Source organism: Boleophthalmus pectinirostris, unplaced genomic scaffold, assembly GCF_026225935.1.
Source record: "Boleophthalmus pectinirostris isolate CB_2022bp ecotype Guang Dong unplaced genomic scaffold, ASM2622593v1 HiC_scaffold_21, whole genome shotgun sequence".
In the NCBI taxonomy this organism is placed as follows: Eukaryota; Metazoa; Chordata; class Actinopteri; order Gobiiformes; family Gobiidae; genus Boleophthalmus; species Boleophthalmus pectinirostris.
The window spans coordinates 6,691,482-6,706,433 of NW_026571175.1; the positions used below are offsets into that span (position 1 = coordinate 6,691,482).

The following is a 14,952-nucleotide window of genomic DNA, read 5'->3' on the forward strand; positions in this document are numbered from 1 at the left end:
ACCTATGTTATAATGGTTCCTCATCACAAACAGACCTGAAGTTGCAGTCTGTTTCATTCACACATGTTTAACACAAACCCTGCATATTTAGGCGAAGAGTTCTCCACCTTGTGATGTCATCTGGTAATACAGGAAGAGCTCCACTGTGTTTTAAACTCCATACACCTTCACTAGAATCATTTCGTTGCTTTCAGCCCTTCAGCCCTCTCTACTGAGCTAAAGGCAAAAGTGAGTTGTTTACCTGAAAACAAACCATTTTGAGCTTTGGAGATGTAGACACACAAATAATAAAGGATTACTAATGTGTGAATGGAACAAAACACAACTCCAGGTATGTTTTTGATGAGGACCTTAAACTTATCCCAGCTCGCTCCGATAGTTGTTTTCACAGAGAAAAGACAGTTCATAAATCCACCTTTTTATCCAGCGATCAAACTGAAGGAGGAACACTTTTATTTTTCATGAGCGCTTCTTATTTATCGCGCCGTAAACTCCGAGTAACTTTAATGTTTCTCTCATCTGAATCTCGCTCCAGGCCTGTTCAGCAAAAAAACAAGATGGAGGTCAATTTCACACACACACAAATCAGCTCCATCTTTAGCAGGCACCGAGCCATGTAATATTCATAACAAGAGCAGCTAAGTACAGTGAGGAGAGAGAGGTACACAGTTAAAACGCAGTACGGCCTAAGTGGTACAAAGGAAATACTGCGCTTTAAATGGGTGCTTTAGTACGACTTGTTTTGAGTGGTGAGTCGATCCAAAGTTGTTCCTCATTTACTTTATGCATTCAGAACGTCCTAATTAGTGACCGCAATGAGTTTAAAAGCAGTGTTGGGAGTTGTAATATTTTACAATAGTACAAATGTCACTAATGCACGTTACAATGCTTTTTTAACCTGGACTGAAGTCGTGGGTTTTTCGTTTTTCTTCATACAACACTGGCTAAAATCACAGCGATATCAGCAGCGGTGAAACGCCATTGTTACGGTTGCAAATGTGATGACGGACCCGGAGGTGTGAAAGTCCTGGTTTAGACCTGGTTTAGTCCTAGTTCAGTTCTGGTTCAGCTCTGGTTCAGTTCTGGTTTAGTCTTCGTTTAGGTCTGGTTTTGTCTTGGTTTAAACATGGTTCACTTCTGGTTAAGTACGGGTTTAGTCCTGGCTCAGTCCTGGTTTAATCCTGGTTTAGCCCTGGTTCAGTTCTGGTTCAGCTTTGCTTCAGCTCTGGTTCAGTTCTGGTTTAGTCCTGGTTTAGTCCTGGTTTAGTCCAAGTTCAGTCCTGGTTTAGTCCTGGTTTAGTCCTGGTTTAGACCTGGTTTAGTCCCAGTTCAGTTCTGGTTTAGTCCTGGTTCAGTTCTGGTTCAGCTTTGCTTCTGCTCTGGTTTAGTCCTGGTTTAGTCTTGGTTCAGTCCTGGTTTAGTCCTGGTTTAGTCCCAGTTCAGTTCTGGTTTAGTCCCGGTTCAGTTCTGGTTTTCCTAGTTCTGGTTTAGTCCAGTTCTAGGCTGGTTCAGTTCTGGTTTAGTCCTGGTTCAGTTCTGGTTTAGTCCTGGTTCAGTTCTGGTTTAGTCCTGGTTTAGTCCTAGTTTAGACCTGGTTTAGTCCCAATTCAGTTCTGGTTTAGTGCTGGTTCAGTTCTGGTTTAGTCCTGGTTCAGTCCTGGTTCAGTCCTGGTTCAGTTCTGGTTCAGTTCTGGTTTAGTCCTGGTTCAGTTCTGGTTTAGTCCTGGTTCAGTTCTGGTTTAGTCCTGGTTCAGTTCTGGTTTAGTCCTGGTTTAGTCCTTGTTCAGTCCATATATGGCGCAAAAGTTTGGCATCTTCGCAAAGTTATGTTGATGAGAGTAACTTCAAGTGCTGCACTAGTCGTGTAATGTTTTACATTTTAAATACATGTAATATTGTGATGTATCAAATTACTTTGAAATGACATTAACAAGTCATAAATAACACATTGCAGTTTTGAAGTAACCTGTCCAACTGTGTTTATAAGTGCTTTTTCACAACTTTCAGAGACCAGAGCAGAGTAATGTGATGTAAAGCTAACAACAATTAGTATGCAAACACACACTTCCTGCTAATTGGACCGTAAAAGTCTTTATGTTATACGCAGACAGTTCACAGCAGACCGTTTGCAGATTTTGACCTCAAGAGCTGCTAATACAATATTTCTGGGGCAAAACACATTTTGCTCAAGTACATGGAAAAACAGAATCAGGCTCAGTTCAAATTGATATGTGTGTCACTCTCTATTGAGTTCTACATCTGGAACAACTCGGAAAATGTGGGGCGCCTTGACGAAAAATCAAACTTTTGTTACATCCAGTCGAGAGAAAAGTCTGTGTTGATACTAAAATAAGCTGAAGTGCGCCTGTCTGCGGCGCCATGTTTGTTGTGGTTCATTTTGACGCTTCCCCCTTTGGCTTCGGCATAAACCTCAATGCTGCGGCGTGATTGGTCGACCAACACCTGTCAGGCCTTATCGCACCAGAGAGGCCAAGATGGATACTCGAGTTTGTAAACCCACAAATATTGCGAGAATCCATCTTGCTGTGTGAGGTTAGGGAAAACAAAAAGTACACAACATTTAAAGAAGAATACTTCGCAAAAATCAACTTGAATGAGAATATAAAATCAAAAATAAGAAAATGAAAAAACAATAATTTTCTTCATTATTTGTCTCTAAAACCAAAATGAAAAAATGGTTAATGATTACTTTTTTTTTGTTTTCAATTTTGTGTTTAAATGAATAATGGAAAAAATGGATAACGGCCGTTTCCTGTTTCCGTGACTTAAACTGCGATGCCGGACTTTTGCGCTGCATACGGACTGAACCAGGACTGAACCAGGGCTAAAACAGGACTAAACTGGTCTCAGTCCCGGTCTCAGTCCTGATCTTGTCCCGGTCTAAGTCCCGGGTCTCAGTCCCTGTCTCAGTCCCTGTCTCAGTCCTGGTCTGGTCCCGGTCTATTCCCGGTCTCAGTCCTGGTCTGGAGTCGGTCTCAGTCCTGGTCCGACAGTCTACGCGGGCGCACCTCCAGGCCCCACCTGCCACTCCTGGTTCTGTCCTGGTTTAGTCCTGATTTAGACCTGGTTTAGTCCTGGTTCAGTCCTGGTTTAGTCCTGATTTAGACCTGGTTTAGTCCTGGTTCAGTCCTGGTTTAGAACTGATTAAGTCCTGGTTTAGTCCTAGTTCAGACCTGATTTAGTCCTGGTTCAGTCCGTATGTGGTGCAAAAGTCCGGCATCGTAGTTTAAGTTACGTAAATTGTTATTCTTTTACTCTTGTTACTCTTTTTTTTTTTTTTTTTTCATTATTCATTTAAACACAAAATTGAAAATTGGAAAAACATATCCTTATCTGTTTTTGCAATTTTGGTTTTGGAGACAAATAATGAAGAAAATAGTTGTTGTTTTTTTTTTCTTTTTTTGGTTTTATATTGAAAAAACAAATTAAAGAATGATACACAAATTTAGATGGTTCAGTAATCCTGCATTCTCCTGCGTTTGTGTTTGTTCTCAATACATTTCCCCTGACTATACTAGTAGTTCCATAGCAAAAGTGAGCTAAACTTTTTCAAGGTCACGCCACACACGTCTGCCAGACACATAATTGAAGGCGTGAGATAGGTTGTGGAATGTCTTGCCCAAGGGTATTTCAGTAATGTCATTGTCGTTGGCAGAATCCAGGATCACACTGCCAACCTTCTGTTTATTGGATATCTTTTCAACCTTCCAATTCTGCAGCTATAAGGAAAATAATGAATTGGCCCATTTTCTGTCATTCTCTGTCTGTTTTGAATTACAAATGCAAAAGCATGAAGTATTTCGCATTTCTGTCGATTAAAGGTGCACTATGTAACGTGGAGAGATTGCCACCTGCTTGTCTCCATGAAGTTAGGAAGGATTGGAAAGTTACACAGTTTAAATAAATGTATTAAACATGAGTTATAATGTTGAAGAAAGAACACTTTTTAACTCAGAAACTAAGACAAAACAAATTAAAGTCAAATTTGAGTAGAGCTTCAGACAAAGTAGTGTCTACCTGCAAAGTAGCTATACTAATTTTCTTTTTTTAACAAACCAGTTTGGGTAAAATGCCTTATGCTTTAAATTCTCTTAAGCTAATGAGCTGAATACTTCACTCGGCACTGGCTGTGTACTATACCTTTTTTTTTTAAGAACCTGTACTACTGTTGAAATAAAGACTGACAGTTGACATAAATAACATATGTATCACTAACCAGTATCAGTAGACTTAAAACAGGCCTCAGCAAAAAGCCTGTTAATAAGTCACACAGGCCTAACTGCTATTAAAATTAGAACTCAATAAGCTTTTTGAGTGAAAATCCCAAGAAAAAAAATACTAAAAGGTGTCTGAAAAACTGAAAGCAAATCCCTCGAGGCCTTCCCAGGACTCAAGGCTCCGCCAGGACTCGAGGCCCTACCAGAACTCAAGCAGATGTCCAAACCCGAGACCTTCCCAGGACCCGTGGCCCTACCAGGACTCGAGACCCTACTAGAACTTAAGGCCCTACCAGAACTTGAGACCTTCCCAGGACTCGAGGCCCTACCAGGACTCGAGACCTTACCAGAAATCAAGCAGATCCCGAAGCTTGAGACCCTTCCAGGACTTGAGGCCCTATCAGAACTCGAGCAGCCCTATCAGAACATGAACGTGAGAAGATCCCTGAACTCTAAACCCTTTTAGGTCTCAAGGCCCTACCAGAACTCGAGCAGATCGCTGAACTCAAGACCCTTCCAGGACTCGAGACTCTCCCAGAACTCGAGCAGATCCCAGCAGTAAAGGAGTTCACGCTCCAATCCCTATACAATAAATAGCTTCTGCAACATGTTGGTGTGATGCGTCATTATGCGTTATACAACTTATGCTATTGTGGTGTTGAATTATTTCTTCTTCTGCCTTTTCATCTGGACTATAACTGATCCCTTTTTGTAAAGATGTCCGCAATCTTAGCTGGATGTCATGCGGATAGAGACAAGACAAGTCGAAACAAGGGCCCATGAGAACGAGACAATACAAGATTTTGACACTATTCCTAATTGTGCAGTTCACAATTTTAGCCCCACGGTTTTCAATGTTTTTTTTTATATTTTGGTGTCAATTCCAGCACTGCTTTTAAGAACTATAGGAGAACTGTGAACTGTTTTTGTCAAATGCAAATGTTAAAAAAGTCCCATCCGTAACAGTCTCGCAAGGTGGAGTTTGCATGTGCTCTGTATTCTTGTATTTTTTTAGTGGTCATAAAGTTATGGCTGTTTCTATGAGTTGGCCATATCTGTACTTCCACACTTGAGACTTCAGCAACCCACAGATTCTAATGGGCGAACATGAAAGGAGTGCTACAAACCTACATTTTGACATGGATAATAGGAGTGTATTAGGCAGGGGGTTGGATAGTTCTGATAAAGAAACATCTGCTGGTGTCACAGTGAGGCGCCGTCCTTCGAGACCGCTACAGTGTACTCAAACTGATGAGTAACGCGTACAAGCAGGTTATAGGCAAAACTACAGCTCCTCTGAGGCCCAAGTATTTACACGGGAAACAATACGGCAGATTAAGTTGTAGTTTAAAGCCTCGTGGACAGAAAAAGAGCTGAACCGAAGCTTTGAAACTGGCCCCATTCATAAAATCCTCCATAATCCGCACTAATCTCACTCTGTTATTCATTGTGTTTGAAAGGAAGGCAACATGACACAGCACCTCAGAGAGAACACTGGGATTATACAGGAGTGACTAGACACCGTTTTACTCAGACTTTTTTTTATGTGTGAAGGGGACAAGCAAAAAGTGACATTTATTTCAATATCAATTCACACTGACCAGTCTCCCTGTATTTTTAATATTTCTTTAGCGGGTCTCCTCTGGTTTTACAAATGTATAAACACTGTCATGTAGCACACGCGTTTGTAATATTCTGAGTACTTTATCATTTTAATTCGTTACTTTCATCACCCACTAATTGCCGTTACTAATTACTTTTTCTACTATAACTAATTCCTTTTTCTTGACGAACACTGGCCATTACTTTGAACTGTCCTCACGAATCCAATCACGTTGATGACTTCGGAGTCCATTTTGGTTCACACAAGTTATGTATTTTGTTTAATTACTATTTGCATAATAAGATCTTTTTTTTCTTCACATTGGTATTTTAGTCCATGTAGCCATTTTTAACTTGTGTTTCTGTCTCTATTTATTTCTGGAACTTCTGTTAGAAGTGTAGCCATTAAGTGTCACATTAGTATCATTAATGTTTATCTATTTATTTGTGCAATATTTTTGATTGAGTGTAATATTTAATACAGTGCAGTGAGTTTTGCAGTCTTCGGGGTCCAAGCCTTTTTTATGTCTTGCACTCATACTTACGTACATATTTATTTACCATATTTTTCACACTATAAGTCACACTTTTTTCATGGTTTAGGTGATCCTGTGACTTATACTCCAGTGCGACTTACATATTCAAATTTTCACACTGACAGCCGCTAGAGGGCACTCTAGGCTTGTGTGTCAGTATCTGCTACTCCTGTTCCTCCTGCACCACTGTCACTTGACTCCATTGAGCATGTCTCCTGCAGAAAGATCCTCTGTCCTGTCTGGATCATGTCAGTCGATCGTTACTTCTGTACCACTGCAAATATTTCATTTAAAGAAACTTATAAAGACGACTGAGAAGACTGAACACAAATGCCCCCAAAAAGAAAATCATATTTTGCAGATTATAAACTGCAAGTAGAGAAATATGCATCTGAAAATGGTAATCAAGCAGCAGAAAGAAGCATGTGACACCGTGAGGTAGTGCCATGAAACTTTCCTGGAAGTCCCTAGATGGATGGACAAAGCCTGGACTTCAGTGACACCGAAACCATCCTGTCAGGATTCAGAAAAAACTGAATAATTCTAACTGGAACTGATGCTGAGTCTGACGACAGCTACACAGAAGAGCGACCAGTGCTCCGTTTACCTCCGAAGGTCACGGCATTGCTCCGAAGTGACACAGAGGATGAAGAATTCAATTTAGTGATTTGGAGTGAGATGGAGAGTTTGGTAAACTTGTTCTGTTCTGTTGTTTGTGTTATATTTATCTGAAGAACTGTTCATATGTGACGTTAACAGCCTGTTGTTCTCTCTTCTATTGTTATTACTGTATTTTCCGGATTATTAGGCAAGCTCTTATGACTCCAACCCCATCAAAAAACGACCGCCCACCCCGCAGTCCAGAGCGCCCTATACATGAATCCACTCGGGTGTCCTAGCACGACTTCAGTAAACTACAAAGCCGCAAAACCTGCAGCGCACACAAACACACATGGAGCAAACAGCGTCCACACAGCGAAAAACACCCGCAGACACACTCATCACTCCATGCGGATGAGGAACGGAACGGAGGAACGAACCGAAAAAGCGAGTGCAATGTGCCACTTCTAGACACGACTGAACAACTGAGTCACTGCGAACACACCGACAATCCAGCGGCCCCAGACAGCACCCTCCCTACACGCCACAACTGAACAAAGCCCAGAGTCACCGTGAACGCACCAAACAAACAAAGTCCCACTGACCCATCCAACTGTTGTGTTTCTTTTAAAGTCCGGTGTGATTTATTTGTGAAAAAAGTTCGAAAATAGACAGTGCACCTTATAATCCAGAGCATAGTGTGGAAAACACGGTACTATTCAAGATGAAATGTTGGTTCCTGGTCTCTGATTTTATCAAGTAAATTTCCCCCAAAACGTGTGACTTAAACTCCGGAGTGATTTATAGTCAAAATAATACGGTATCTCTTATTTATTCTTTTTTGTACTGTGTTGTAAGTGTTCCACGTGCATGTGTGTACTGGAGGGTGAGTTGCTTTTAATGTCGTTGTGCAATAAAAGACATTCTATTATTCATGCAGACAATACTCCGATGTGTTTTTGATGCGGTGACAACATTATAACATGCCTTAAAGCTCTCAAGAGTCCATTTTGTGTAATATATACTGTAAAGGACCGTCTCATCTCTACCTAATCCACATCGTCTCTTAACAAGCTCCAGGATAAAGAGCCGGGTTCACTTCACCTGTCAGCTCTCGTAATGTCGAGCTCCATTGGTTTATTGGCATTTAATCTTGTACAGTGTCCACATTAGAACAACCAAAGCAGTGTTAACCAGCCTGACGGAGCCGCGCCGGAGAAGACCACGGGACACCGGGACGTCTCATTAGTGTTCCCGCGGCAGATGCACAGACAGAGGTGAAAGCTAGCCTGGTGAGTTAGCATGTGTGATGGGCTGTGAAATTAGCCGCCGCCGCCGCTACGCTAGGATAATTAGCATCAACATGAGCAGATGTGTAGCTACAAGTGTCCTTCTACTTAAGTTCAGTGCTGCGGTTTTCTTAGAGGCCAGACAAAAAAGATTAAGAGAAGCAACTGGCAATTTGCGGTGGAAATATTACTGTAATTCAAAGTTTAAGTCGTTTTTTTTCCCTCAATCTCAATCACAACTTTTTATACATAGCAGTACTTAAAGGTGCACTGCGTAACATTTTTTTATCGGAGGGTCCGCTACCTGCTTGTCTCCACGGAAATGTTATTGCTGTGTCTAGAATGTTCCACAGTATAGATACATTACAGGTAAGATCCGTGGAAAGGCGCTGCTAGATAGATAGGTTTAATGTCATACCATGGAACATTCCAGGCAGGGTCCAGCACCTATTCTGACATCCTTTCATTATGACATGCCTCCATTTAGATATGCCGGTATCACGACATGTCTCTATTTAAACATGCCTCCATTTAGACGTGCCGGTGTTACGACATGCCTCCATTTAGATGTGCTGGTATTATGCCATGCCTCCGTTTGGACGTGCCAGTATTACGACATTTAGATGTGCCGGTATTATGACATGCCTCTATTTAGAAGTGGCGGTGTTACGTCATGCCTCCGTTTAGATGTGCCGGTATTATGACATGCCTCTATTTACACCTGAAGATGTTACGACATACTGTACCTCTATTTGGATGTGCCAGTATTACAACATGCCTCTGTTTAGATGTGCTGGTATTATGACATGCCTCCATTTAGACGTGCCGATATTACGACATGCCTCTATTTAGACGTGCTGGTTATTATGACATGCCTCCATGTAGACAGGCCGGTATTACGAAGTGCCTCCGTTTAGACTTACCAGTATTACGACATGCATCTATTTAGACATGCTGGTATTACAACATGCCTCCATTTAGACGTGCCGGTATTACGACATGCCTCCATTTAGATGTGTCGGTATTACGACATGCCTCCATTTAGATGTGTCGGTATTATGACATGCCTTCATTTAAATGTGCCGGTATTACGACCTGTCTCCATTTAGACGGGCCAGTAAATAGTAAACAGCCGCTATTCTGAAGTAGTGTGACACTTGAAAAATAATGTTTATGCTGCAACTCTATGACAATTAGACATCAATGTCTAAATAGCGGCATGTTGGAATAGCAGCATGTAACTATTCCAGGCAATGCAATAACATCTCCATGGAGACAAGCAGGTAAAAGACCCTTCACCAGAAACATTTAGAAATATTCAATCTTCCAAGTACAACAAACTCCAAAATAAATCAAATTTAGGGCTAAGCCAGGTCTACAATAGGCATACAGAAGTTCTCAACAAGGAAATAAGATAAAATGTGGATAATTTTGATTGAAAATTGAAATGAAGTAAACTGTTAAACTGAAGCGAAGTCCACATAACAAGCTTCACAATGTTTAAGTCCAGGCTCAAAACAGCTCTTTTTAGCTGTGAATATGACAGAAAGGTTTTTACTCTACACTCTTCTCTTTTAAAGGCAATTTTATGATGATTATTTGTTTTGAATTGTTTGTATTGTGGTTTTGATGATTTCTTATTTTGTAAAGCACTTTCAATCACTGTGTGTATGAATTGTTCTCTGCAGATAAACTTGTCGTGCCTTTTTCTAAATGCTCTAACAAATGTGGAAGCATCGTGCTGTGGGAACATACAACTGACCCTCAAACACAAATCCTATTATAATATCAAAGTAACTACCATTTCGAAGCTATAGTGATCTTTCCTTGACCTTTCTATGCATGTGATGTCATTGAGTAGCGTCCAATTCCCAGATCAGAGGATCAGAGGATATTGCACATGCTGAGCCCTGTCAATATGAATTCTTAAGCCTCTAGCAGTGTTATTGTTTATACCATTGTATATGCCATTGTATAGTTGAAAAAAATAAAATAAAAATCTGAGGATTTCAGATAAACAAATGGAGGTTTCCCAAAATGCAGCTTGAGTGAAGCTTTACAATGTAACAACATGATTAAAGATGTTCTATTTCATTGTTTCCCAAAGACTGGGTCATGACCTTCAGGTGGGTGACAAGAGATTTGTTTTGAGTCGCCTTGTCAAGATCTACATGTAGGTCTGCAATATTCTACAGTTCTACAGGTTCTACAGTTCTACAGACTATTTTGTTACAAAAATTGAAAAGAAAAAGAAATGGGCCACATTTAATGTCCAAATAGGCGACGTATGGATCCTTTTATTGCCGCTTCAATTTCTGTTTTTCATTGTTTAAATCTTAAGTAAAAGTTCAGAGAGACACGATCAGTCAGGCAACAATAAAATATCCTCATTAATGTTCAATAATGCTCAAATCCACCTTTATTGTGTGATTTACGAATAATGTCTATTCACTATGAGGCCCAGGGGAAGACCCAGGACACTTTGGAGGGACTATGTCTCTCGACTGGCCTGGGAAGGCCTCATGGTCCCCTTGGAGGAGCTGGAGGAAGTGTCTGGGGTGAAGGGAGTCTGGGAGTCCCTGCTTAGATTGCTGCCTCTGCTATCCAGCCCCGGAGAAGTGGAAGAAAATGGATAGATTGTCTATTGACTTGGATCTCGAAGGTTTGTGACTTTTAAAATATGGGTCCCCAGAAAATAAAAATAAAAAAGTTTGGGAAACACCGCTCTATTTAACTTCTCTTGGGGCAAGGTGGGTTAAAGGTTGTATGGAGGATTTTTTTTGTTTGTTTCAAATTGTCAGTGAAAGTTTAAAATACCATTACAGAGATGCAGCAGCCTTGTAATTATGATGACCAAAAAAAAAAAAAAAAAAAAAAAGAAAAGAAAATCTATCAATTGTGGATGTAGTGAAGCCAGATAAACATCAGCCAATAGAAAACGAGGCTCCTTCATTTTCTATTGGCTGTTAGGTTGTCAATCAAACTCCCTATGTTCTAGTGTAACTGACTTGTCGGCGTGCGGGGATTACGTGGTTTATGCAGCGGTACTTAGAGACTTTTTTAAACTGTAGCTTCCTCGCATTTCGCACAAAGTTTGTTGCGATGATGGACGAGAATCCACGACCAGTTCGCCGCAAAAAAAGTCAGTTTTTGAGGTTGTTAAAAAAAGAAGAGAAGGAGAAAAGGAGCAAAGCCAAACTGAGGTGATTCTTGGAGATTTCTTCCAGCGATGGCACAAATTAAGCAGACGAAGGGTCTAAAAACTGACACGTCGGTTGCTAAATTTCTTCTAGACAGGTCACTTCAACAGTAATTTTGAACACGCACTGACTGTAAACAAGTGTAATTTCTAGAGTAAAGAGGCGGGAGGAGGTGTTTTTACTGAGGGAGCGGTGGAGGAGGAAGGTGGTGTCACGCATGCACAGCATTTGAAAAAGGACTGTCGCTGTATTTGTTTTCCCTTAAAAAATCCTCTATACAACCCCAAGACACTTTAAGTGTCTTGCGCAAGGACACAATGACAGCATTCATCTGTAAGAGCTGGAATCGCACCATCAAACTGCAAACCTTCGGGTCATTAGACACTCTAACTGAGCTACTCTTTCTCTAACTACGCTAGAACAAATGGAGGTGCCACAATACAACAGATTACCCTGACAAAATGAGTGAACGTTAAAGCTAATGTTACATAGACTAGCCATCTCTATAAAGTTGGCACTAAACAAATGCATGAATGGCTACAGCTAATTAGCATTCTTGATTCATCTGCTAATTATCAACAACTCTGGGGCAGAGTTAATTGAGTAAAACTGATTTCCATCATGCTGAATATCTGCACCCTCACAAAGCCCAATGAGGGGAAAAAAAATCTATGCATTTGTTTCTAATACAAGTTCAGCATATTTCTGAATGGTCAACGACTGGCAGTTACCATGGTGACACAATACACACATTAGAAAACACGGCCTGATATGTTTTTAGAAATGAAAAAGAGCGTTATAGAGTTTGAGTTTCAACAAAAACAGAGTAACAGACTGTGTTAAAGAAAGCTCAGATTAAAGTGAAGGTCTTTCGCGAAATCAGTGGAGCTTTCTTCTGTGTTATAATGTTCCCTCATCAAAAAAATATGCTTGAAGAGGTTAATAAAGAATAACATGTTGATCTAAATACATTATGTGTTAGCAAATGACAGCACATAAAAGTGTAACTACCCTATTCTTTAAAGGGACAGTCCAGAATTTTTGACATATGACCTAATTTCCTAGTGAGCCAGAGTGTTGGGGACATGCGGTGACACTTTTTTAAATATTCCATCCAGTCCTTGTATTTGCAGAGGTCACTGTTGCTAGGCTAGTGCATGTCAATGGTCATAGTTAGCCTGCCACTAAAAACAGTCTTACCCACTCCACAAAACACCTGAAGCAAATCTATTATAATGCCAGACTGTCAATTTAAATGTCTGTGTTGATAGATTAATTTTAGAAGTAAAACCAACCTTGCATTTGAATGATTTATGTCTGAGCAGCAGCAGCGAGTTCCTGATAGAAAGCTTGGCAGCGGCGGACTGATATCACCGAGCACAGGGGTGGGCAAACTAAGGCCCAGGGACCATATGCGGCAATTTAATCTTTTTAATCCGGCCCACCAAACTTGAATAATAATAATAATAATTTTCAGTGTTTTAAAAGTCATTTCAATGAATAGTAAATACCCTGGGACTTGAAAGACAGATATTTTCTTGTCATACTTTGTAATGATTTTTAGTTATGGGATATTTCGATAACGATTCTCTTATGAGGTGGGTTACCAAAAAACTCCATCCATCTGCTCCTGGTCCGGCCCTTCTGTAAAATTTTAGAACCCTTTGTGGCCCACGAGTCAAAAAGTTTGTCCACCTAGCACCTATCTTAAGGGCAAAGTAAAATTCCACTGTTGCTGATAAAATAGTCCCTCAGCATGCGATGACTCATGTGATGCAAAATTAGTTTTATTTCAAACATTATTCTATCAACACAGACATTGACATGGACAGTCTGGCGTAATAATAGATTTGCTTCGGATGTTTTGTGGAGTGGGTAAGACTGTTTTTAGTGTCAGGATAACTATGGCCATTGACATGCACTAGCCTAGCACCAGCGACCTCTGCAAACACAAGGACTGGATGGAATATTTTAAAAAGTCTCTCCACACGTCTCCAACACTCTGGCTCACTAGGAAATGAGGCCCTATGTCCAAAATTCCAGATTGTCCCTTTAACCTCTAACTTGAGTTACAGAGCTTCAGACGGGGTAGTGCCACTAGTTAGCCTCACCCCCAGTGGCTATTACTGATGTAAAGTATCAATATTAGTGAACCTTTGAAAGCTGGAGTGTACCCCTATTAATACGTTCCAGTGTCTGTGAACTGAATTTAATAAGTATACGCATAAGACCATAAATAGTGAGTACCTCCTCCCAGCCGCGTCCGTTGGTGTAGGAGATGACGTCGAGCAGAGGGTTGGACAGGTATCCATCGTTACTGAAGGAGTAGTCACGCCCCCCGATGGAGATGTTGGTGAAGTACCTAAAAACACAGAAACGTATCATGTCAGTAATTGATGAGTTTCAGAATGTAGAAAGTGAAGTGGTAAAGGCTGGTGTTCCTGCATCAAGTCAAAGGAAATATATACAAATGACTTTTTTTTTTTATCTTAACAGTCGCTATGTAAGTTTTTTGGTGTCAAATTTGCCACTTACTGAGATTTCCGTGCCTGAAATGTTCCGCGGTACGCCATTCAACTCCTCTGAATCTATACCACATTTATGCAAGAGTGACAGTAGCTCAGATGGTGGAGTGTTTGTCCACTGATTCGAAGGTTCATCATTGTGTAGAGCGATCCACTGACCCACACAGATGAATGATGTTATTGTGTCCTTGGGCAAGACACACTTAACTCACCTCACCTTGTCTGTGTACAATGGTGTATAAACGGGTGAGTGGTTCATTGATGTGAAGTGCTTTGAGTGCCTTGAAAGTGGAAAAGCTCTGTATAAAAATGTGACCATTTATCAAAACTTGACAAGCATTTTTATTGTAGTGCCGCCTCTCCACAGATCTGATTGGTAATTTTGTCTGATGACGTAACCTGGCGTCCATGGAATTTAATATGTTTAAAGGCATAATGTGAAGCATTTCAGAAATACAATCTTCAACTTGCACAGTACACCTACAGTATCCATTAGAGCAGGTTTCAGATCGCACAAACACAAGCACAAAATACGGAGATGGTCTTTCTTGGAATCTTTCTGGAATGTTCTGCAGTATGGCATTAACTTATGTATCTTGCATTTATTCTATTATATACAGTATGTCAAGTGCCCCAAAACCATTGACAAGCATGCATTGTTGTTGTGAGTGTTGCCACCTCTCCACAAATACGACCAGTGACTTTGTTTGGTGATATAACCTGCTTGTCCATGGAATTTAATGTGTTTAAAGTCATACTGAGAAACATTTCAAGACTAGAAAAGCACTCAGAGAGCGCAGACCTCCACCAAGGACTACCCCCATTTTTTATATAAATTGCGATAAAATCAGTCTTCTGGATCAGATCCGGATCAGCCTTTGGAATATGAAAGAGGATCCCATTGTCCATCCCTGAGTCAAATTTCATGGGGTTTCGTCAATAATTAACCCAGATATTGAGAA

The 14,952-nt window shown here is 40.6% G+C and overlaps 1 protein-coding gene across 1 annotated transcript in view; it reads right to left on the minus strand.

Moving 5' to 3' along the window:
* The window catches only part of grin2da (glutamate receptor, ionotropic, N-methyl D-aspartate 2D, a), a 414,138-nt gene that overhangs the window by 238,726 nt on the left and 160,460 nt on the right, over positions 1-14,952 (minus strand). Inside the window, exon 5 of the mRNA XM_055157602.1 lies at positions 13,713-13,827. Within this exon, the coding sequence (XP_055013577.1) occupies positions 13,713-13,827 (115 nt within the window). The remainder of the gene's footprint in view (positions 1-13,712; positions 13,828-14,952) is intronic.